This window comes from Muscardinus avellanarius (assembly GCF_963383645.1).
Source record: "Muscardinus avellanarius genome assembly, chromosome: 3".
NCBI classification, from domain to species: Eukaryota; Metazoa; Chordata; class Mammalia; order Rodentia; family Gliridae; genus Muscardinus; species Muscardinus avellanarius.
This window is the reverse complement of record NC_137788.1, coordinates 39454502-39476732: the sequence shown is the minus strand read 5'-3', so window position 1 is coordinate 39476732 and position 22231 is coordinate 39454502. Positions and strand designations below refer to the sequence as shown.

Below are 22231 nucleotides of genomic sequence, written 5' to 3'. Positions count from 1 at the left end.
TTATTTATTACAGGTCTGGGGATTGAACACAGGGTCATTGACCTCCAAGCTACACCCCCTGTCCTATTTTTATTCTTTATTTTGAAACAGGGTCTCACTAAGATATGGAAGGCCTCACTAAGTAGCTGAGGCTGTCTGCGAACCGTGATCCTCTGGTCTCAGCCTCCTGAATGCTGGGATTACAAACGTGCGCCACCACGCCCAGCTCTCAAGATTGTGGTTTTAAAGTGCTCAGCACAGTGTCTGAAACATAGTAAGAGCTCAACAAATACTGTCCATGTGTATAGGGGAAAAAATAAAGGTCTGATTTTCTCTTCTATCCAGAGTTCCTTTCTGCAAGGGTCAAGTTGAGGTTGTCTGGCTCTTGGGCTGGACCCAATGGAAAGGACTATGAGGGAGCCTGACCCATGGGAAGGGGCTAGGGCCCCAGACCTGTAATAAAGAGCACACCCTATGCTTATGTCATAGAAGTCTCAGTTGCCTGACCAGCAACATCCCTCAGGCCCACAGCAGAAGCTCCCCTTGCCCATGGGGCCCTCTCAGCTTGTCCGTGCCCCTAGGCCCCGGGGCCTGAGCTCCTCCAACCGAAGACCAGGTATAGGTTGGCCCCGGCCTCGGCATCCCAAGATGTTCAAGTGTAGCCGCAGGAGGTACCGGCAGAAACCTAATGGCCCAGATGCCACTAATCTTGCCAGCATAACTGCAGACATCAGTGATACCCACACTGCCACCACCAGTATGTGGATCCTCTCACCTCGAGGTTAGTGGAGAAGCAGGTGGTGGGGTGAGGGGACTTGTGATTCAGGATGGGGATTTTTTTTTTTTTTTTTTTTTTTGGTGGTACTGGGGTTCCTGGAAGCCCTCCTTCCTCCGGGCTACACTCCCAGACCTATTTTATATTTTTGAAACAGGGTCTCTTACGCCAGCGCGGCTGGCTTCGAACCTGCGCGATCCTCCTGCAAGCGCGGGGATTACAAGCGTGCGCCACCACACCCGGCAGGATGGGGATTTGACGTAGAGGGGCCATTGGTTTTTACCACCTGGTCCTGCTTAGGCACTTGAAGGGATGAGCTGTGAAATACCCTCAAAAGGCAGGGATGGCCGGGGTCTTGAAGGCAGACATCACCAAATGTCGAGAGCTTTCACAGAGGATGGAGTGGCTGGGAGCAGAGGGCTTGGGGAGGTGAGCTCCTGGAAATGCCAGTGTGCTCACATCCTTCCCTCTCTTTCCTCTCCCCAGTTTTCAGACACTTCTGCCAATCTGGGAGCTTTCTGATCCTCTAGAAATGCTCAGAAGCTTGGACCTGCATCTCCAAGGGGCCGTGGGTAGTGAACAACAAATAAAATTGTTCTGCTTAACTGCCTTACTTGAGACTGAGGTGTTTCCTACCAGCCCTGCAGGGTGTGAGGGCAGGCGTGGGGCTGAATACTCCAAGGGATGGGCTTTGGTGACGGCAGCAGGGATCACAGGCTGTGGAAGGACAGGACAAGGTCAGCAGCACACACTCGCCTCTGGCCTCAGCTCTTGATCTCCTGCCACACTCCCACCTACGTGAGGAGGTCTCCTCCACAGACATCTTGGAAGGCAGAGAAGGCACAGAGCAGAGATGAAAGGCGGCCCGCACAGTGTGAGGGAGCCTCTGTTAGCCCAGACAGTCAGTGTGTAGGTGTAGCTCGCTGGTGAGTGTGTCTGAGTGTGTGTGTGACAGGAGAATGGGAGTATAAGGCACACGTGACTGAATGTGCCTTTGTGACCAAATGTGTGTTGTGGCGGGCGGGCTCTGAGTGTCAAGGAGTGTTTGTGAGGGAACCAGCTCTGAGCTCCGCAGAGAAGAATCAAGGTCAGGAGGGGGATGGGGAGCCTGAGGAGAAGAGGGCGCAGGGGGGTCAGCGTCTGAGGGGGCCTGTCACCTTCAGCCCCCAGCCGTCCTCTGTCCTCTGAGGAGGTCAGTGTTTGCAGGACTGGCAGCTGAGCTGGGGCACTTGGGGGTGGGGCGAGACTGAGTCTGAGCCCAGAAATGGAGTAGGGTGCTAAGCTGTCGGGCCTGGGGATTTTCCACTTGGACTTCTGAGTGTGTGCCCATGTGTCATCGGGCGTAACTGGGTTTCTGTGGGTGTGTCTCCGTGGGGTTGTGTCGCAGTAGTTGGGAACATCGTAAGGGTCTCCATCTCTAACATGCTGCTCTGTGTGTGGGTTACTTGTGTGTTCCAATGTCCCTGAGGCTTGGGGGTGGGAATGAACACTGAGACCTCTGGTGGCCTGGCCCCCTGGGGTTCAGGAAGCCTGGCTAATGTCCTTTGCTGCCTGTGAGGGGAGAAGGAATGTGTCTAAGTCTATCTAGTCCAAGGCTTGCCAGAGACTAGGACCCTGAGGAGAGGGTGAGTCAGAGAATTCACTGACACCCTGAGCCCAAACAGTTCAGGGTCCCTGAGGCTATGGGAAGGGGGCTGCTGAACACCAGTCACAGCTAGAAGGTGGCTGGGCCAGTGCCCAAGGCCCACAAAGGGACCTATACACGTAAATACACAGGACGCAGTCCACAAACATATGCAGACATGGAATATAGGTGGACTTACAGACACAGAACAAAACACACATACACATGCATGCAGATATACACAGACACAAATGCACATCCACCCCCCACGTGATACATGTAACAGTATACACACAGGCCTACAAATATACACACACACACAGACACGGACAAGGATGCACCCAGACACCAACATACAAGCATGTAGACACAGGCACATGCAGTTACACTTATGCAAGCCCTAGGCGCACACACATGCAGACACACTCACCAGACTTCCCTGCCCCTTTGGCTCTGGGACCCAGAAACCTCCCTCCCCTAGTGTGTGTGTGCATGAACAAATGCCCATGCTTGTGGGTGCATTATCTGTCTTTGAGAGTGTATGTGTGTGTATGAAGAGGTTGCAAAGCTGTGGGAACCCAATGACATCATCTTTTCTGGCTATTTTTAGCTCCATCTGCAATGACGCCACTCTACTGCCCCTCCCCCTCCAGGTTCCCTCTTCTCCTCCCCCCTCCAGGCTAGCAGAGACAGCAGCAGCCAGGGAGCACCCACCACCTTTGTTTATTGGTCCCCTGGACAACTAGGTGCGGCTCACCTTTTCCCTAACCCCCTTCCCATCCCCAGAGCTCCCTGGAGGCTGAGAACACTAGGTCCCAAGTCAGAGGAGGCGGCTTGAGGCATGGGGCATCCTGGAAGAGGGTCTCCAGCCCCTAGGGTGCCTCTGCTTCTGCTTTTCAGTCTGCAGCTCTGGCTCAGTCCATTGAGCCTGCTATGTGCTAGGGAGGTACTAAGTTCTGGAGATGAGATAGACAGTGAGCAAGACAATGGGAGCTCTTCCCCACGGGGCCACAGCTCAGTGGGAGACAGAGTTAAACACACTGCACCACACTTTGTTAGATTGTGATGAAAGCTCTGCACACCGGCAACAGGGGCTTAGTTTGGGGTATCTCTCTGCTTTTCCATCTCCCATAGGTGGGGTAACATAAAGAACCCCACCATCTACCCCAGCAACTGAAGCTCAGATTTCTGCAGCAGTGCTTCCTCCTCACTCCCAGGCTGTGCTCCCAGTGCTGCACCATGCAAGTGGTGCCCCCCTCCCCCCGCTGTTCACATCTCCCTATTCTTTGGAGCCCTCCCTCCTCATGGAGGATCCCCAAGAGGCAGGCAACTGTCCTGCAACTATAGATGAGAAAACTGAGGCCCAGAGAGGGGCAGTGCTGACCACACCTCATGGTGCCAGGGAGATGGCAGGCAGGTGGAGGGGGGAGTAGAGGCACACTGGGACAGCTGGCACAGGTGTGGGATGCTCAGATCAATCCTGTGAGTCAAGGTGTAAGGGGGAGGAGGACAGTGGCCTGAGAGGTCCACAGGAGAAGGAAGACTTCCTGCTCCAGCCAGCCTGGGGCAGCCACCAGAAAATCGGGTTTGGCAGCTTTAGCCTTCTGCAGCAGGGCTGGATGGAGGAGGGGTCCAGACTGCTCCCAGGAGGCGGCCCTGGGCGGGTCCATCCTCTAGCCTTGAGTTTTGGGGAGCATTTTGTAAGTCTGAGGCCCTTTGGTGTGTAGAAGAACAGTTCTAGGCTGGAGGCAGGAGCCTGGAGTTGCAGTTCTAACCTAAGCCCTGAATGTGATTCTTGGCGAGTCCTGTGATGATCCTTTCTCGGCCTCAGTGGGCCTTCTAGGAAAGGGCTCTGGAAGATTAGTTTTTTTCATCTCCCAGCTCTTACCCTCTGGGTTTTTCCGGGATTCTGACTCAGGCACTGAATGGTCAAAAGGTAGGTACCAGACCAGACAGCCCCTGGGGCGCCAGGCTGGAGATCAGTTGTCACTAATGGGTCAACGGCTGGAAGCTGAGCTCCAACCCCACAACATAATACAGGTTACCCTACTCTTACCAGTGTCCTCACCTACACCCCCATTTCCGGCCTCTCTTCCTGCCTTACCTTTGGGAAAGGCTGCAGGACTCCCAGGGAATCTCCATGACTCCTTCACTGGCTCCATGCCCTGTGCTTACCCTGCTTCCCTTGCTGCCCGCTTGGCCAGGCCAGTCTCCCACTGAATTTTCTCCCCCTGGACCTTGGGGCAGGCCAGGGAGGGAGGACTGTACAGGAGCCTGCTTTTCCTATTGCCCTCAGATACTAGAGCTTAAATGAGGGGCTTAAGCTGGGCGTGTTGGCGCACGCTTGTAATCCCAGCATTTGGGAGGCTGAGACAGGAGGATCCAGGTTCAAGGACAGCCTCAGCTACTTAGTGAGGCCCTCCGCAACTCAGTGAGACCCTGTTTTAAAATAAAGAATAAAAAATAGGGCTGGGGGTGTAGCTTGGAGGTAGAATGTCCCTGGGTTTCATCTTCAGTACTGAAAAAAAAAAAAAAAAAGGCATAAGGGAGGTGGGGATGGACTAAATGTAGGGCCAAGGACTGAACCGCCCTAGGCCCCAGAGGGTGGTGGGAATCCCTTTCCTACCCAGCCATCTTCCTCCTCTGTCTCTGTGAGCCCAGAGAAGAGAGTCCAGAGTGGAGGTGTAACTTCTGGAAAACAAACACAAGGCCCAAGCCAGTATGTCAGCTAAAATTCATTAACCACAATAAAAGATCATGAAATTCTAGATTCAGAGTTCACAATCATGGAATCTTGGTATCACAGAGTCCTAACATGGTGAAATCTGAGTTTCAGAAGCTTAGGAATCCAGAATGGTAGCATCACTGAATTCCAGACTACAGAGTTAGAGGATCTTTGGAAGTCTTTTTTGTGTGTGTGTGTGTGATACTAGGGGTGGAACCCAGAGGCTTTCTACCTCTGGGTTATACTCCCAGATCTATTTTATACTTTATTTGGAAACAGGGTCTCACTAAGTTGCTGAGAGCCTCATTCAGTAGCTGAGGCTGTCTACAAACCGTGATCCTCCTGTCTCAGCCTCCCAAATGCTGGGATTACAAGCGTGCACCACCACGCCTGGCTCAGGATTGGAAGTCTTTTTATATGTGTGCATGTGTGGTATTGGAAATTGAACTCAGGGACATTCTACCTCAGAGCTATACCCCTAGCCATATTTTTTATTCTTTATTTTGAAACAGGGTCTCACTAAGTTGCAGAGGACTTCACTAAGTAGCTGAGGCTGGCTGTGAACCTGTGATCCTCCTGTCTCAGCCTCCCAAGTGCGGGGATTATAAGTACATGCCACCATGCTTGGCTTTTTTTTTTTTTAATTAGACTCTTGCTCTAAATTGCTGAGACTGGCCTTAAACCTGCTATCCCCCTGTATCAAGTACTGGGATTACAGACTTGCACCACCATACCCAGAAGTCTTGAGAAGTTGATTAATGACCTCCATACCTGCAAGATGGATGTCTACACCAGAAGACATATATATGAGGTCAGAGAGGGAGGTAAAGAGCTTAAGGTTAGGTAATAAACCTGCAATAAACCAGGCAGGACATAGACCTTGTCTATGGGAGTACATTCCTGGGTCCTGAGGCTGAGGAGAGAGGGAGGCAGGTAGGATAGAGTGGAACTATAAACATAAAGAAAATATAACCAAGAAAAGAATTATAGCTAGGTGGTGGTACACTGTAGTCTTAGCTCTCAGAAGGTTGAGGAGGGAGGATCACTTGAGATCATGAGCCAGCCTGGGCAACAAAGTGAGATTCTGTTTCACAAAACAAAACAAAAACAAAAACAGATGAGGTGTCAGGTGGCATATATCTGTAATCCTAGATACTCAGAAGGCCGAGGCAGGAGAATCACAAGTTCAAGGTCAATTAGTGAGACCCTGTCTCAAAATTAAAACAAGCAGAACCAGGCGTGGTGGCCCATGTTTGTAATCCCAGCATTTGGGAGGCTGAGGCAGGAGGATTGAGGTTCACAGACAGCCTCAGCTACTTAGTGAGGCCCTTTGCAACTCAGTGAAACTCAGTTTCAAAATAAAGAATAAAAAAAAAATAGGGCTGGGGGTGTAGCTCGGAGGTAGAATATCCTTGGGTTCTATCCCCGGGCTGGGAACTGGGCAGGTGCAGTAGCAAAGTTTATAATCCCAGCACTTGGGAGGCTGAGACAGGAAGATTGCAGGTCTGAGGTCAGCCTCAGCAATTTAATGAGACTCTGTTTCAAAATTTAAAAAATATGGCTAGGGTAGAGCTCAGAGGGAGAATACCTCTGGGTTCAATCTCTGGAATCAGAAGAAATAGGGGGTGGGAAACCTGGGGATGAAGCCCAGAGGCACAGCCCTTTCCTAGCATGTATGAGGCCTTGGGTTCAACCTGTCGTACAGCAAAAATAAACAATCATCAAGTAGCTTAGTATACCAGCCCAATACCAGCTTCCATACAATTTGGGTTAACATCAGCCAAGGGCATTTCCAAATGTTAGTCAGACTTCTTATCGTGTAGGAGGACAACAATCTTTTTTGGGGAGAATAGGTATCAAACACATGCCATAGTTTTCTTGGAGTGGCTAGGAGGAATAGTCTTTTCAAAAAAAGATGCTGATCCTTGAGCTACATGGTGGCACCAAAGCATCCCAGGCAGTGGGTCTTGGAGCCCCTGGTAAGGCCCTGATAGGAGATCTTGCTGAAGGCAACTGTCTAGGGTGGTTCCTGGAGGAGCTAGGCATCTATAAAGAAGGAGCCAGTCTTAGGAGGCTGAGACAGGAGGATTACAGGTTCAAGAATAGCCTCAGCAACTTAGCAAGGCCCTCAGTAAATTAGTGAGACCCTGTTTTCAAATAAACAAAATAGAGAATGGGGGTTTAGATCAGAGGTAGAAGTAGAACTCCCTTGGTTCCAATCTCCAGTAACACACACACACACACACACACACACACACACACACACACACCAATCTGAGGTAAAATTTGTATGGGGACCCTTGTCTGATCTATGTGGCGGTTACTCAGAAAACAGCAGAGATATTTACCTAGTATTTCTGAGAAAATACTGCAAACCCAGAAGGAGCAGTTCCAAAGAGAGGCAAATGCCAGGCTCTTCTGGGCCTAGGGAATGGGGCAATGTCAGCTGGAGGTCCTCTTGCTCAGCTGTCTGTGGCTTCAGCTCAGTACCTCCACCCTGACCTCTATTCATACCATTTGCCTCCTCTCCTTGCTTGCCTGCTATTCTACCTACTTTTACCCCCGGTGTGATCTTTGGCAAACCCTGTTTCCTCTCTGGACCTCAAACTTTCTTTGCTCTCTTTCAAAGTCTATAATTGGGTCCTAAGGGCAGCTTTTAGTATTATGTAGTCCTGGTTTTGTCCAGAGCAGTTTTAACTTCAGATATCTCCATACCTAGTTTCTAGAGGAAGTGTTAGGCAGCTTTAGGGGAGAAACAGGAAATAGAAATAATATTTATAGAGCTGGGTGTGGTGGTGCTTGCTTGTAATCCACCAGTCTCAGATACTTACGAATCTGAGACTGGAGGATCATAAGTTCAAGGCCAGCCTCAGCAACTCAGTGAGGATGTCAGAAACTTAGCAAGATGCTGTTTCCAAATGTAAAATAAAATAGGGCTGGGGTGTGGCTCAGGGGCAGAATGCCCCTGGGTTCAACCCCTAGCACCACAAAACAAACAATGCTATGTATACTATGTATGCATGATATGTATGTACTCTTCTACTTAGCTACATCCCCAGCCCTTACTGCTCCCATAGATGAATAAACTGGAGATCAGGGAAGGTAAACATTTAAGATAATCCAGGTAGGGAGTAAAATAACTGGAATTCCAACGAGGCTTATCTGAATACGAGGGCTGTGGTTTTAGGTTGGCATCATTCTATGTGGCTTTAGTAAAATGGGAGCCCTATGGATGGGCCTTTCAAAGAGAAGCAAGCTATCTGGTCATCCCCGAGAGTCGGTGAGTTCCATTCAGGGTAGTGTGTGATAGGGTCTGACAGTTTCTTGTGCTGTGAAAATATCTGACTGAGACTCCTTCTTTTGGGAATGTGGTCTCTCAGCACAGATTAGGGGTAGAGGTGAGAAGGTTGGAAATGGAGAACCAAGAGGTTCTTAGCTGATCTTCAGGGAGTTAAGAGGTTGCTGCCACTGCTCCTGGAGACAGTGTGTATGGATCGGAGAGAGACCGCAAATGAGAGGCTAGTTTCCCCTCCCCTAGCTGGAGCTGGTTAAGAGGTCTCAGGAGCGTGGGCAGTGGGAACTTCCCCCTGGGACAACATTACAGTGTGTTTATACTGGATCCACTTCCTTGAGGTTCCTAGCAACCTTGCACAACTGCTTCTCTCTTCTCCCTCTCCTCCTCCTCTTCTTCCTCTTCTTCCTCTTCCTCCTCCTTCTCCTCCTCCTCCTCCTCTTCCTTCTCTCTTTCTTTATTCTTTGTAATACTGGGGGTTGGACCCAGAAGTATTCTACCTCTGAGTTATACCCCCAGTCCTTTTTTTTTTCTTTCCTACTTACCTACCTACCTTCCTTCCTTCTTTCTTTTGTGGTCTGGAGATGGAACTCTAGGGCATTCTACCTCTGAGATACACCCCAGGCCTATTTTATTTTTTACTGTGACACAAGGCCTCACTAAGTTGTTGAGACTGGCAACTTTCCTCTCTCAGCCTCTCAAGTACTGGGATTATGAGTGTGCGCTACCATGCCTGGCTTTATTTTTTATTTTTCAAACAGAGTTGCTGAGGAAAGACCTCACTAAATTGTTGAGGTTGGCTTTGAACCCCAAATCCTCCTGCCTCAGCACTGGGATTACAGGTATGAGTCACCACACCTGGCTACAACTGCTTCTCTAAATTGATCCAAAGGCGGTAGGAGGATTTCAGGAGTACTGTTTGTGTGTGTGGTACTGGGGATGGAACCCAGAGGCATTCTGTCCCCAAGCTACACCCCCTGCCCTATTTTTTAGTCTTTATTTTTAAACAGGGTGTCACTGAGTTGCGGGGGGCCTAAGTAGTTGAGGCTGTCCACAAACCACGATCCTTTGGTCTCAGTCTCTTGAATGCTGGGATTACAAGTGTGTCACCACGCCCAGCTTCATTAAAACTTTTTTAAAAATTCTAGAGCTGGCCCGGTGTGACGGTGCATGCTTGTAATCCCAGCATCTGGGAGGCTGAAGCTGGAGGATCGCAGTTTGCGGAGAACCTCAGCTACTTAGTGAGACACTCTGTAACTTAGTGAGACCCTGTTTCTTTTCTTTTCTTTTTTTTTTTTTTTTTGGTGGTACTGGGGTTCCTGGAAGCCCTTCTACCTCCGGGCTACACTCCCAGACCTATTTTTGCATTTTTATTTGGAAACAGGGTCTCCTAAGCCAGCGCGCGCGGCTGGCTTCGAACCTGCGCGATCCTCCTGTCTCTGCCTCCCAAGCGCGGGGATTACAAGCGTGTGCCACCACGCCTGGCATGAGACCCTGTTTCAAAATAAAGAATAAAAAATATGACAGGGGGTGTAGCTCGGAGGTCAAATGCCCCTGGGTACCATCCCCAGACGGGCAAAAAAAAAAAAAAAAAAAAAAAATCTAGAATTCTAGAGCTGTTTGCCATGGTGTACACCTGTAGTACCAGCTACTTGTGACAGGATATGGGACAACTTTTATAACTTTACTGAATTAGAAATTAAGTTACAGTACTTGGGAAGCTAAGACAGGAGGATCGCAGGTTCACGGCCAGCCTCAGCAACTTGTGAGGCCCTCTGTAACCTAGTAAGAGCCTGTTTGAAAATACAGGAAGATTGCAGGTTCAAGGCTAGCCTCAGCAACTTAGTGAGACTCCCAACAACTGAGCAAGAACCTATTTCAAAATAAAATAAGACTAGGAGTATAGCTCAGAGGTAGAATGTCCCTGGGTTCAGTCTCTAGTATGGACCCTAAAAAAAGTTTAATGACAATACCATCTTCATCTTCTACTATAATAGAGGTGTGTGTGTGTGTGTGTGTGTGTGTGTGTGTGTGTGTGTGCGCGCGTGTGTGTGTAGGAAGTGGGAATCAGATTCTGAAGTGACTCAATTGTGAAGTTAAGGAGTTAGACGCAGTCTGTGAGTAGTGGCCATCAAATGCTTTAAGGCAGAGAGTGATATAGTAAAAACTGTTTTCAAATGATTGCTCAGGCTGCAGTGGCAGAAAATTTAAGTCAGTGGGAATGGGACAGGGGAGAGGTAGGGTGACCCCGGAGGTTGTAACAGCTGTCCAAGTGAGTATCAACGAGGACTTAGAAATGGAAAAGGGGAGGAAAGATAACAGAAATGCAGAAAGAAACAGAGGATGCTCCAACTATTCCCTAAGGACTGGAAGGGAACATGGAACAATTGTCCAAATATGGCTATGAAGAAATCTTGTCGTTAACTCTTCTGAATCAGGCTCTGAGGGGTTGAGGTCAGCTCTTTCCAGTCCTACTCCAAGTGTATACCTTCCAGAGAGGACAGGTGGACAGGAGGGCCGAGTGTCTGCCCAGGGCACCTTCCTATTTTGGCTTTTGATAGACTGCAGCAGCATTAGGCACTTGAGCCGCCACTCTGCCCTTCAGGGATCAGCTTTCTGCACAGGGATTTCTCATGGCTTCCAGAGGAGCTTGAATTGAGAGATGGAGGATTGAGAATTGGCTCTGAGAATGTCAGATTTAAAGCTCTGTAAACTTGCAGTGGATAAGGCTATGATTCCTTATAATTTCAAAAGGCTGTTTTGACTTTCTAAATGATCTCTCAACCTAAAGAAAGAAATCAAAGATAACCCAAAATTTGATAATTTGGGGGAACCCTGGATCCAACATGCTACACACTCCTTTCAGAGAAGAAAGCCAATCCAGACCTCTCAGGCTTCAGGACTTATGAGTCGAGTTGGCAGAATCCATAGCACCTACATCAGGAGGTTGGGGGACTGTGGACTTATCGTGGGCGGCCTCTCTGTCCCTCTCTATATAGCTTTCTGATGAGCAGACAAAAGTCTTGTGTGTAAAGCCAGTCATGGTAGCACACGCTTGTAATCCTAGCATTCGGGAGGCTGAGACTAGAGGATTGTGGTTCATGGACAGCCTCAGCTACTTAGTGAGGCCCTCCGCAACTTAGTGAGACCCTGTTTCAAAATAAAGAAGAAAAAAAAATAGGGCAGGGGGTGTAGCTCGGAGGTCGAATGCCCCTGGGTTACATCTTCAGACCCACACACACACACAAAAAAAAAAGTCTTGTGGGTAGACTTTAGGCAGCGGGAGTTGTAGGGAGGGGGCCAGCAGCTTATTATTATAATAGCACAGCTGACTATTTTTTCAGCTTGAAGCATTTTACCCACATTAGCTAATTAATTGACAGTTTGTCCAAGTGGAGATGAGGGATGGTAGGAGACAGGGAGCTAGCTCATGCCTGATCACGCTTCCAGGGTCTGGAGGGGACTGATAACGTGACTGCAGTACCAGGGCCAGAGCATTTGTGTGTTTGGACAAGGGCTAATGGACAGGAGCTAATTGACAGGCTCTTGGGCCCTGTGCAGGATGGTCAGCTGGTTTGTCCGCTGCAGTGTGATAAATGCTCCATTCAGTCCAGGGGCAGTCACGGCTCAGAGAGACCCAGTCAGCCCCGTTACTGATCTGATGACAACTGTACAGGGTATGAACTGCTTCACCACAGATGTCTTCTCTGGAGAGCTGAGACAGAATATGATTCTTCATGGTCAAAAATATCACATATGATTTTTTATATACAGAAAAATTTCACATTGAAATCTAGCAATGAGTTCTTATTCTTCACTATCTATCTTCTATAAGAAAAAACAGAAAGAATGTGCACATTCGTAGAAATGTGCACATTCATTTAGATGCCTACATTTGGTCAGCACAGCTCAGTGACCGAATGTAGGCATCTAAAGTTTTGCATGTTAAAATTCACATTTTACAATTTACATAAGTGAAGTTTACTTTTCTTTGTACATTACTATGGGTTTAGACCAGGGGTCAACAAACCTTTGCTGTAAAGAGCCAGATAGTAAATACTTCAGGCTCTGTGCACAGTCTGTGTAGTAAACGCTCAACTGCAGCCTGGGGCAGTGACCTATGCCTGTAATTCCAGTACTTGAAGACTGAGTCAGGAAGGTTACAGTTTGCAGGCCAGTGTGCAGCAACTTAGTGAAACTCTGTTTTAAAATAAACGATAATAGCCGGACATGGTGGCGCACGCTTATAATTCCAGCGTTCGGGAGGCTGAGACCAGAGGATCGCAGTTCGTGGACAGCCTCAGCTACCTAGTGAGGCCCTCTGCAACTTAGTGAGACCCTGTTTCAAAATAAAGAATAAAAAATAGGGCAGGGGGTGTAGCTTGGAGGTCAAATGACCCTGAGTTCCATCCCCAGACCCGCAAAAAAATTTAATTAAATAAATAAATAAATAAAATAAAATAAAATAAACAATAAGTCGGGCATGCTGGTGCACGCTTGTAATCCCAGCATTTGGGAGGCTGAGACAGGAGGATCACAGTTCACAGACAGCCTTAGCTACTACTTAGTGGGGCCCTCTGAAACTCAGTGAGACCCGTTTCAAAATAAAGAATAAAAAATAGGGCTTGGGGTGTAGCTCAGAGGTAGAATGGTCCTGGGTTCCATCCCCAGTACCACAAAAAAAGAAAAAGGATGGGTTATTTGGTGCAGATCTGTAATCTCAGTACTTGGGAGGCTAAGACAGGAGGATTACAGGTTTGAAGACAGCCTCAGCAACACAGTGAGACCCTGTTTCAAAATAAAAAATAAAAATAGGGCTGGGGGTATGTGGGCTTAATTTCTAGTACATATGAAAAAAATGTCTAGGGGGTATAGCTCAGAGGTAGAACGCCCCTGGGTTCAATACTCAGTAGCACAAAAATAAAAACTCAACTGCTTTTAGAGTGCCAGAAAATTCATTGACACACATAAATGAAGCTGTATGACTTTATGAACATTAAAAAAAATTTTTTTTTGGTGGTACTGGGGATGGAACCCAGGGGCCTTCTACTTCCGGGATACACTCCCAGACCTATTTTTTATATTTTATTTGGAAACAGGGTCTCTTAAGCCAGCTGAGGCTGGCTTCGAACCTGTGCGATCCTCCTGTCTCAGCCTCCCAAGCACAGGGATTACAAGTGTGCGCCACCACACCCGGATGAACATTAAAATTTGAATAACAGGTATAACACCTGTTATACCTGTCATAGAGTATACACTACCATGCCTAGTTTGATATTCTTCTTTTGATTTATTTATTTATTTTTCAATCATTTGAAAAAGTAGAAATCAGCAGGGCATGGTGGCTCACACTTGTAATCCCCACGCTTGGAAGGCGGAGACAGGAGAATTGAGCAGGTTCGAAGCTAGCCTTGCTGGTTTAAGAGACCCTGTTTCAAAATAAAATATAAAAAAATAGGTCTGGGAGGTTGAAGGGTTCCATCCCCAGTACCACCAAAAAAAAAAAAAAAGTAAATCAAACTAAGTGTAGTGGCATATGCTTGTAATCCCTGTGTTTGGGATGCTGAGACAGGAGGATTGCAAATTCAAAGCCAGCTTTGGCAACCTATTAAGACCCTTCACAACTCAGTAAGACTCTATTTCAAAATAAAAAATTAAGTAGGGCTGAGGGTATAACATGGAGTAGAATGCCTCCAGGTTCAATCTCCAGTATCATTAAACATAAAAAGTAGAAATCAAAGCCAGGCATGGTGGCATATGCCTGTAACCCCAATACTTGGGAGGCTGAGACAAGAACATTGAAGGTTTGAGGACAGCCTGGAGGTGTAGCTCAGTGGTACAGCACTTGTTTAGCATGTATGAAACCCTGGGTTCAGTCTCTAGCACTACCAAAAATAAAAAATAAAAATCACTTTTAGCTTTTGAGTTGTACAAAGACAGGTGGTGAGCCAAACCTTGCCCTTGGGCTATAGTTGTCTGAACTCTGGTTTAGACCAAGGTTTCTCAACATTGGTACTATTGACGTTTTGGGCTGGATAATTCTATATGGGGTGGTTGTCTTGTATTATAGGATATTTAGCATCCCTGGCCTCTACTTGATAAATGCAATAGCATCTCCTCTCCCTTCAAGTTGTACAACCAAAAACATTTCCAGACAGGGCCAAATGTCCTTTATGTAGTGGCATTAGCCTCAATTGAGAACCACTGGTTTATACAAATGCATGCAGTCTTAACCAACTACCATAACCAAGATACAAGACAGTTCTGTTATCCAAAAAAGTCCTTTGTATTATGTCATTGTAGTCAATTCCTACCTCTATCTCAATCCCTGACGGTCACCATTCTTCATTCCTATAGTTTTTTGTTTCTATAATAATTTATAAATAGAATCAAACAGTATGTAGTTTTTTGCATTTAGCTTATTTTCCTTAACATAATGTAATGCATTTGGGACTCAACCATGTTGTTGAGTATATTGGTAATTAATTCCTTTTTATTGCTCAGTAATAGTTGTATGGTTATACCACAGTTTATCCATTCATCAAGGAAAATTTGTGTTATTTTTAGTTTTTTATGTATGTGTGTTTGTGTGATTATGAATGAAGCTTCTTTAAAGTTTTTCACCTGAATATTTCTTGAATTTCCATCTAGGAGTGGAATTTTTTTGTGTACAGTATGGGGATTGATTCTAGGAGCATTCTACTTCTGAGCTACACCCCAAACCTATTATTTATTTATTTATTTATTTATTTATTTATTTATTGGAACTGGCGATGGAACCCAGAGGCATTCTACCTCCGAGCTAAACCCCCAGCCCTATTTTTTATTTCTTATTTGGAAACAGGGTCTCACTAAGTTTCAGAGGGCCTCACTAAGTAGCTGAGGCTGTCCTCAAACCTAGATCCTCCTGTCTCAGCCTCCCCAGTACTGGGAATACAAGTGTGCATCACCACACCTGCTTGCCAGCCCTATTTTTTATTCTTTATTTTTGAAACAGGATCTCACTAAATTGCAAAAGGCCTCACTAAGTAGTTTAGGCTGGCCATGAACCTGCAATCCTCATGTCTAAGCCTGTCAAGTACTGGGTTTACACTCATGTGCCACCATGCCCAGCTACTTTTTAAATATATTTACTGGGGAATAGATACAGGATGGCATAGTTAATGACTCAAGGGAGTCTGAGGGTGCTGAAAGAATATTGAAAAACAGAACAGCCAAGTATTAAAAAGAAAAATAGCAAGCTGCCTAGTGAACTCTTCTTTTTATCTTTTAACACCAAGTTCTAAGAACTGCCTTTCCCATCCTCTCTATGGAATGTTGTCTGATGCTGACAGATTACCCTTTGGTCTCTTCATAGTACTTTGTGTATACAGTTCTCATAATATTCTACTCGCTCAATGAGCATTCAATAGGAGCTTAATATAAGTCATGCACTGTGGTAAATAAGGAGTTTGTAATCTACAAAGGAAGACAGGCATGTGATGAAATAATTGTGAAGTAGTATAGTATATTCTCTGTGAGAAATGAGTTGGAGGGGAGTACAGACATCCCTCATTCATCCTTTCTTCTCATCTCCTACATCCAGTTTTAACAAAATGTCAAGATATTAATAAGTTTGTATAGCCTAGATCTTGGGAAACTAACACAGTGGGAAACCAGGCAGTGTCGGGACTGTGGTTATAAATTACACCAACCTCAAAGGGGCAGATTCCAGCCCCACCAGCAGAGGTGGGAACCAAGACAAAAATCATTGTCTCTTCTAGAAGCCAAAGTAGTGTTCCTGGAGATCTGGCAAATGAATCATCTGCCACAGAAGCCAAAAAGTAGAGTGGTTTGCAAGATGACCAATCATTGAAGAATTTACTCTCAACTCAGGAGGCTCTGGAGATCATCATCATCATCATCTCCTCCTCCTCCTCCTCCTCCTCCTCCTCCTCCTCCTCCTCCTCCTCTTCCTCCTCCTCCTCCTCCAGCCCCCTTCTTCCTCCTCTTCTTCATTTTTCTTGCACTGGGGATTGAACCCAGGGGCATTCTACCACTGAGCTACAACCCAGTCCTATTTTATTCTTTATTTTGAAACAGGGCCTCATTAGGTTGTGGAGGGCCTAAGTAGCTAAGGCTAGCCTGCAATCTTCCTGTCTCAGCCTCTCAAATACTAGAATTAGAAGCATGCACCACTATGCCCAGCTTCCCCCAGACTTTTTTTTTTTTTTTTTTGCAGTACTGGTGATGGAACCCAGCGGCATTCAACCTCCGAGCTACACCCTCTGCCCAATTTTTTATTCTTTATTTTGAAACAGGGTCTCACTAAGTTGCGGAGAGCCTCACTAAGTAGCTGAAGCTGTCTGCAAACTATGATCCTCCAGTCTCAGCCTCCCAAATGCTGGGATTACAAGTGTGCACCACCATGCCTGTCTCCCCCAGACCTTATAAGCTTTTATTTTTATTTTTTTATGGTACTAAGGATTGAACCCAGGAGCATTCTACATCCAAGCTACCCTCCAGCCCCATTTTTTTCTTTTTGGTGGTACTGAGGTTCCTGGAAACCCTTCTACCTCCGGGCTACACTCCCAGACCTATTTTTATACTTTAAAAAATTTGGAAACAGGGTCTCTTAAGCTTCGAACTTGCGCAATCCTCCTGTCTCTCCTCCCAAGCACGGGGATTACAAGTGTGCACCACCATGCCTGGCTTCCAGCCCTATTTTTTATTTTTATTTTGAAACAAGGTCTTGATAGGTTGATGAGAGTCTCACTACATGCTGAGGCTGTCCTCGAACCTGGATCCTCCTGTCTCAGCCTCCCAAGTATTGGGATTACAGGCATGTGCCGCCACACCTGACTAAATTTTTATTTTAATAATTGTGTGAGCCAGGCATGGTGGTACATGCTTGTAATCCTAGCATTTGGGAGGCTGAGACAGGAGAATTGTGGTTCGCAGGTAGCCTCAGCTACTTAGTGAGGCCATCCACAACTTAGATTCTATTTCAAAATAAAGAATAAAAAATAGGGCTGGGGGTATAGCTTGGAGGTAGGATGCCTCTGGGTTCCATTCCCAGTACTGCAAAAAAAAAAAAAAAGAAAGAAAGAAAGAAAGAAAGAAAGAAAGAAAGAAAGAAAGAAAGAAATTGTGTGTATGCATATATGTGTTACTAGGGATTGAACCCAGTGGTATTCTACCCTTGAGTTATACCCCCAGCCTAATTTCTTTCTTTCTTTCTTTCTTTCTTTCTTTCTTTCTTTCTTTCTTTCTTTCTTTCTTCTAGAGAAATACACAAGACCAGGTTTATTTCATACAATGTTATTCACACATTTTTCATTTTCTAATTTATATATAATATACAAAGTGACCGTAACATTTCATATGAACTAATAAGATCCAGGACTTAAGACAAACTTGTCCAGAAAAAAAAATCATGTCAAAAGGACACTCCAAACTGGGCATGGTGGTGCATGCTTGTAATCCCAGCATTTGGAAGGCTGAGACAGGAGAATCACGGTTCGCTGACAGCTTCAGCTACTTATACTTAGTAAGGCCCTTTGCAACTCAGTGAGACCCTGTTTCAAAATAAAAAATAAAAAATGGAGCTGGGAACGTAGCTAGGAGGTAGAATATCCTTGGGTTCCATCCCCAGTACTGCAAAAACAAAACAAAACAAAACAAACAAACAAAAAACACACACCAGAGTCAAATCCAAGTGGTTCTTCCCAGTTAGATGTCTTTATTTGAAAATATCATAGTTACTAAAATTCCATGCCAAAATATGAAAAGGTATTTTCCAGAAAGACCTTCTACCTCCGGGACACACCTCCAAATGTATTTTATATTTTATTTGGAAATAGGTTCTCACTAAGTTGCTAAGGGTCTCATTAAGCTGCTTAGGCTGGCTTCAAACCTGTGATCCTCCTGTCTCAGCCTCCCAAGTACTCAGTTTTATTATTTTATTTGTGGTAGTGGGGATTGAACCCACAGGCAGTCTACCTCTGAGCTATACCCCCAGCCCTATTTTTTATTCTTTTTTCTTTTATTTTTATCTTATTTTATTTATTATTATTATTTTGTGTGTGGGGGTCTGAGGATGGAACCCAGGGGCATACTACCTCTGAGCTACACCCCCTGCCCTATTTTTTTTTTAAACAGGGTCTCACTAAGTTGCGGAGGGCCTCACTAAGTAACTGAGGCTGTCCACAAACCATGATCCTCTGGTCTCAGCCTCCCAAATGCTGGGATTACAAGCATGTACCACCACGCCTGGTTTATTCTTTATTTTTGAAATGGGGTCTCACTAAGTTGCAGAAGGCCTCACTACCTGAGGTTGGCCAAGAACCTGCAATCCTCCTGTTTCAGTCTCCTAAGTACCAGGATTACAAGTGTTTACCACCATGCCCAGAATTTATTTATTTGTACTTGGGGATTGAACCCAGGGGCATTCTACCTCCAAGATATACTTCCAGCTCTATTTTAGTTTTTATTTTGTAACAAGAGTTCACTAAATTGCCTAGGACCTCACTAAGTTGCTGAGGCTGTCCTTGAACCTGTGATTCTTCTGTTTCAGCCTCCCAAATATTGTGTGTACCACCATACTAGGCTGTTTATTTTTTTAAAATAGGGTCTTCCTAAATTGCTGAGGGTGTTACTAAGTTACTGAGGCTAGGCTTGAACCTGCAATTCTCCTGTGTCTGCTTCCCAAACACTGAGATTAAAGGCATGCTTAATTTTTAATTTAAAAACAGGGTCTCCCTAAGTTTGAAACTGGTCTAGAACCTGCAACCCTCCTGTCTCAGCCTTTTAAGCACTGGGATTACAGGAGTGCACCACCAGGGATGACTTGGAGATGCTCTTAGAAATAGCTGAAACATACTTTTGGTAAAGTTAATTTCTACAAGTTGGAAAGTGGGTGTTCATGCTGAAATAAGTTGAGTAAAAAATATCCTTATAGTAGTTGTTGCACACAAATGAGGCTGAAGACATGAGAGATGTAATATATATATATATATATATATATATATATATATATATATATATATATATTTAATTTTTTTTGTGTTATTGGGGATTGGCCCCAGGGACACTCTACCCCTAGTCCTTTTTATTTTTCATTTTGAAACAGAGTCTAACTAAATTGCTGAGGCTACCCTCAAACCGGCAATTCGCCTGTCTCGGCCTCCCAAGTACTGGGATTACAGGTGTGCACCACCATGTCTGTTTTTTTTTTATTTTCTGTACTGGGAATTGAATCCAGGGACATTCTATCTCCAGTCTATACCCCCAACCCCAGCCCTTTTTATTCTGAAACAGGATCTTGCTAAACTGTCGAAGCTGGCCTCAAACCCACAGTCTTCTTGACTCAGTTTAGGATTATAGGCATGCATCATCACACCTAGCTTCTTTTTAAAATTTGAAACAGAGTCTTGATAAACTGCCCAGGCTGGCCTTGAGCTGACCCTCTGTCTTGCCCTCCTGTCCTCCTTGGCTGATCTTCCTGTTTCAGCCTCCCAGGTACTGGGATTACAGACATGTCCACTGCGCCTGCCCAGCACCCTCTGAATCTCTGTAGTCATCAACTGTGCTCCCCTCCAGCTTTCCACCCAACCTGAGTTTGGGGTTTTAAACATTTTACAGGTGTAAGGAAAGACTATTCAGTTAATGTAGAGACTTAAGCTCTTTGAAGATACTCTGTGGGAAGGTCGCTCCTAGCATGGGAAGAGTGCCCTCAGCTGGGCTCTCTCTTGATGCAGTGGGAGTGGTAGATGCCAGCTGTAGAAAAGTGAGGGCAGAACCTCTTAGAGTGGCAAGGGGTGTCTTGAAGCTTCGGCGTTAGCTGGCTGAGTGTTGAATGCTCTGAAAAAGCTAGCAGAGGGCAGTGGTGTGTATCACTACAGGACTCTTCAAATTTTTTCTTTTCTCTCTCTCTCTCTTCTTCTTTTATTTTTTTCAGTCAGTATTGGGGATGGAACCCAGGAACCCAGGGGCATTCTAACTTTGAGCTACATCCTCAGCCCTAATTTTTATTTTTTATTTTGAAACAGGGTCTCACTGAGTTGCAAAGGGCCTCACTAACTAGCTGAGGCTGTCCTTGAACCACGATCTTCCTGTCTCAGCCTTCCAAATGCTGGGATTATAAGCATGTGCCACCACACCTGGCTTTGTTCTTTATTTTGAAACAGGGTCTCACTAAGTTGCGTAGGGCCTCATTAAGTAGCTGCTGGTCATGAACCTGTGATTCTCCTGTTTCAGACTTCCAAGTACTGGTATTACAAGTATGTGCTATTATGCCTGGCTTCTTTGATCTCTTATGGAATGTTTAATTCTGAATTGGGCCTGGAGACCCTTTGATACAAGACAGAGGAACTGGGCGTTAGAGATTCAAACATCAGGAAATAGGTCACCTATGTAACAGGAGAAGACTATGGCTGTTCCAGGTTAAGGCTTTGGGGAAAATTCCAGCTGCCAGGATAGTGGTTTAGATTCCTCAATTGTTGAAACTAACATGAGAAAAGAAGAAGGGAAGGCAGCTCAAATCATAGAGTAACAAAAGCCCAGGAGCCAGCATAGTGGCACATACCTGTAACCCTAGTACTTAGGAAGCTGAGAGAAAAGGATCATAGGTTTGAAGCCAGCCTCAGCAACTTAGTGAGGCCCTGTCTCAAAATAAAAATAGGGCTGGGGGTGTGGCTCAGTAGTAAAATGTTTCTAGATTCAATCTCCAGTCCCAGAAAAAAAAAAAAAAAAAAGGAAATGGAAAGTAGTCAGGCAGGTAGCACATACCTGTAATCCTAGTACTTATGAGACAGAGGCAGGAGAAATCGCAGGTTTGAGGCCAGCCTCAGCAAGGTAGCAAAACTCTCAACAACTCAGAGAGACCCTGTTTTAAAACAAAAAATAAACAAACAATCAAACAAAAAAGGACTTGGGATAGCTCAGAGAAAGAAAGCCTGGTTCAGTCACTCATCACACACACACACACACACACACACACACACACACACACACACACACACACACTGAAAGGTGACTGAGCATAAGGAGCCAAGGAGCCTTAGGGTAAGCAGCATCACTAGAGAAGCATTCACTAGAATTTGGAAACCCAGACTTTAGAAAACAATGCAGGAATTCTGTATTGTCTGAGAAAGATATTTTTTGAAATCACTTTGGAGACCTAATGATTTAACTGCATCATCCCTGGCTTCTATATCCCACGGATTCCTCTTTTTCTTTTCTTTTCTTTTTTTTTTTTTTTTGTGGTCCTGGAGATGGAACCAGGGGCCTCTACCTCCGGGCTACACCCCCAACCTATTTTTATATTTTATTTGGAAACAGGGTCTCACTAAGTTGCTGAGAGCCTCACTAAGTAGCTGAGGTTGGCTTCGAATCAGTGCAGTCCGCCTGTCTCAGCCTCCCAAGTACTGGGATTACAAGCGTGCACCACCAACGCCTGTCTGGATTCCCCTTTTCAATATTGAAAAAAAAAAATCAGGTAAAATCTGGGTTTGTATGCATTTCCTGGCTCTCAATAGACGACATTCCAAAATAGTCTAGCACATTGTGTTCCACATACAGGATAACTTACCCACTTCCTATGGAGTCAGTTGTTTCTAGAACTGAATGTCAGAGTAGGTATTATAAAAATCCTTTCAAATGCAGAGGGCATAAACAAGGGTAGATTTTTATCTGCTTGTATAGTTCTATTGACACAAAAGGAAGAAGTTTCAGGAACCCATGATACTGTCCAGAGATTGCTGGAGAAAATGGTTGGCCATTCTGGAAATTTTTACTTCATCATTTGTATATTCATGATTATACAAATGATTATATATAGTTTTTTTGGTACTGGAG

General features: G+C 45.5%; 1 protein-coding gene across 1 annotated transcript in view; it reads left to right on the top strand.

Annotated features, from left to right (window-relative positions):
- Positions 1-528: 528 nt before the first annotated feature.
- LOC308260444 (phosphatidylinositol 3-kinase regulatory subunit gamma) overlaps positions 529-22231 on the top strand; it is a gene marked incomplete at both ends in the record, with an annotated part of 130052 nt that continues 108349 nt past the window's right edge. Inside the window, one exon of the mRNA XM_080691752.1 lies at positions 529-760. Coding sequence (XP_080547878.1) covers positions 529-760 — 232 coding nt within the window. The remainder of the gene's footprint in view (positions 761-22231) is intronic.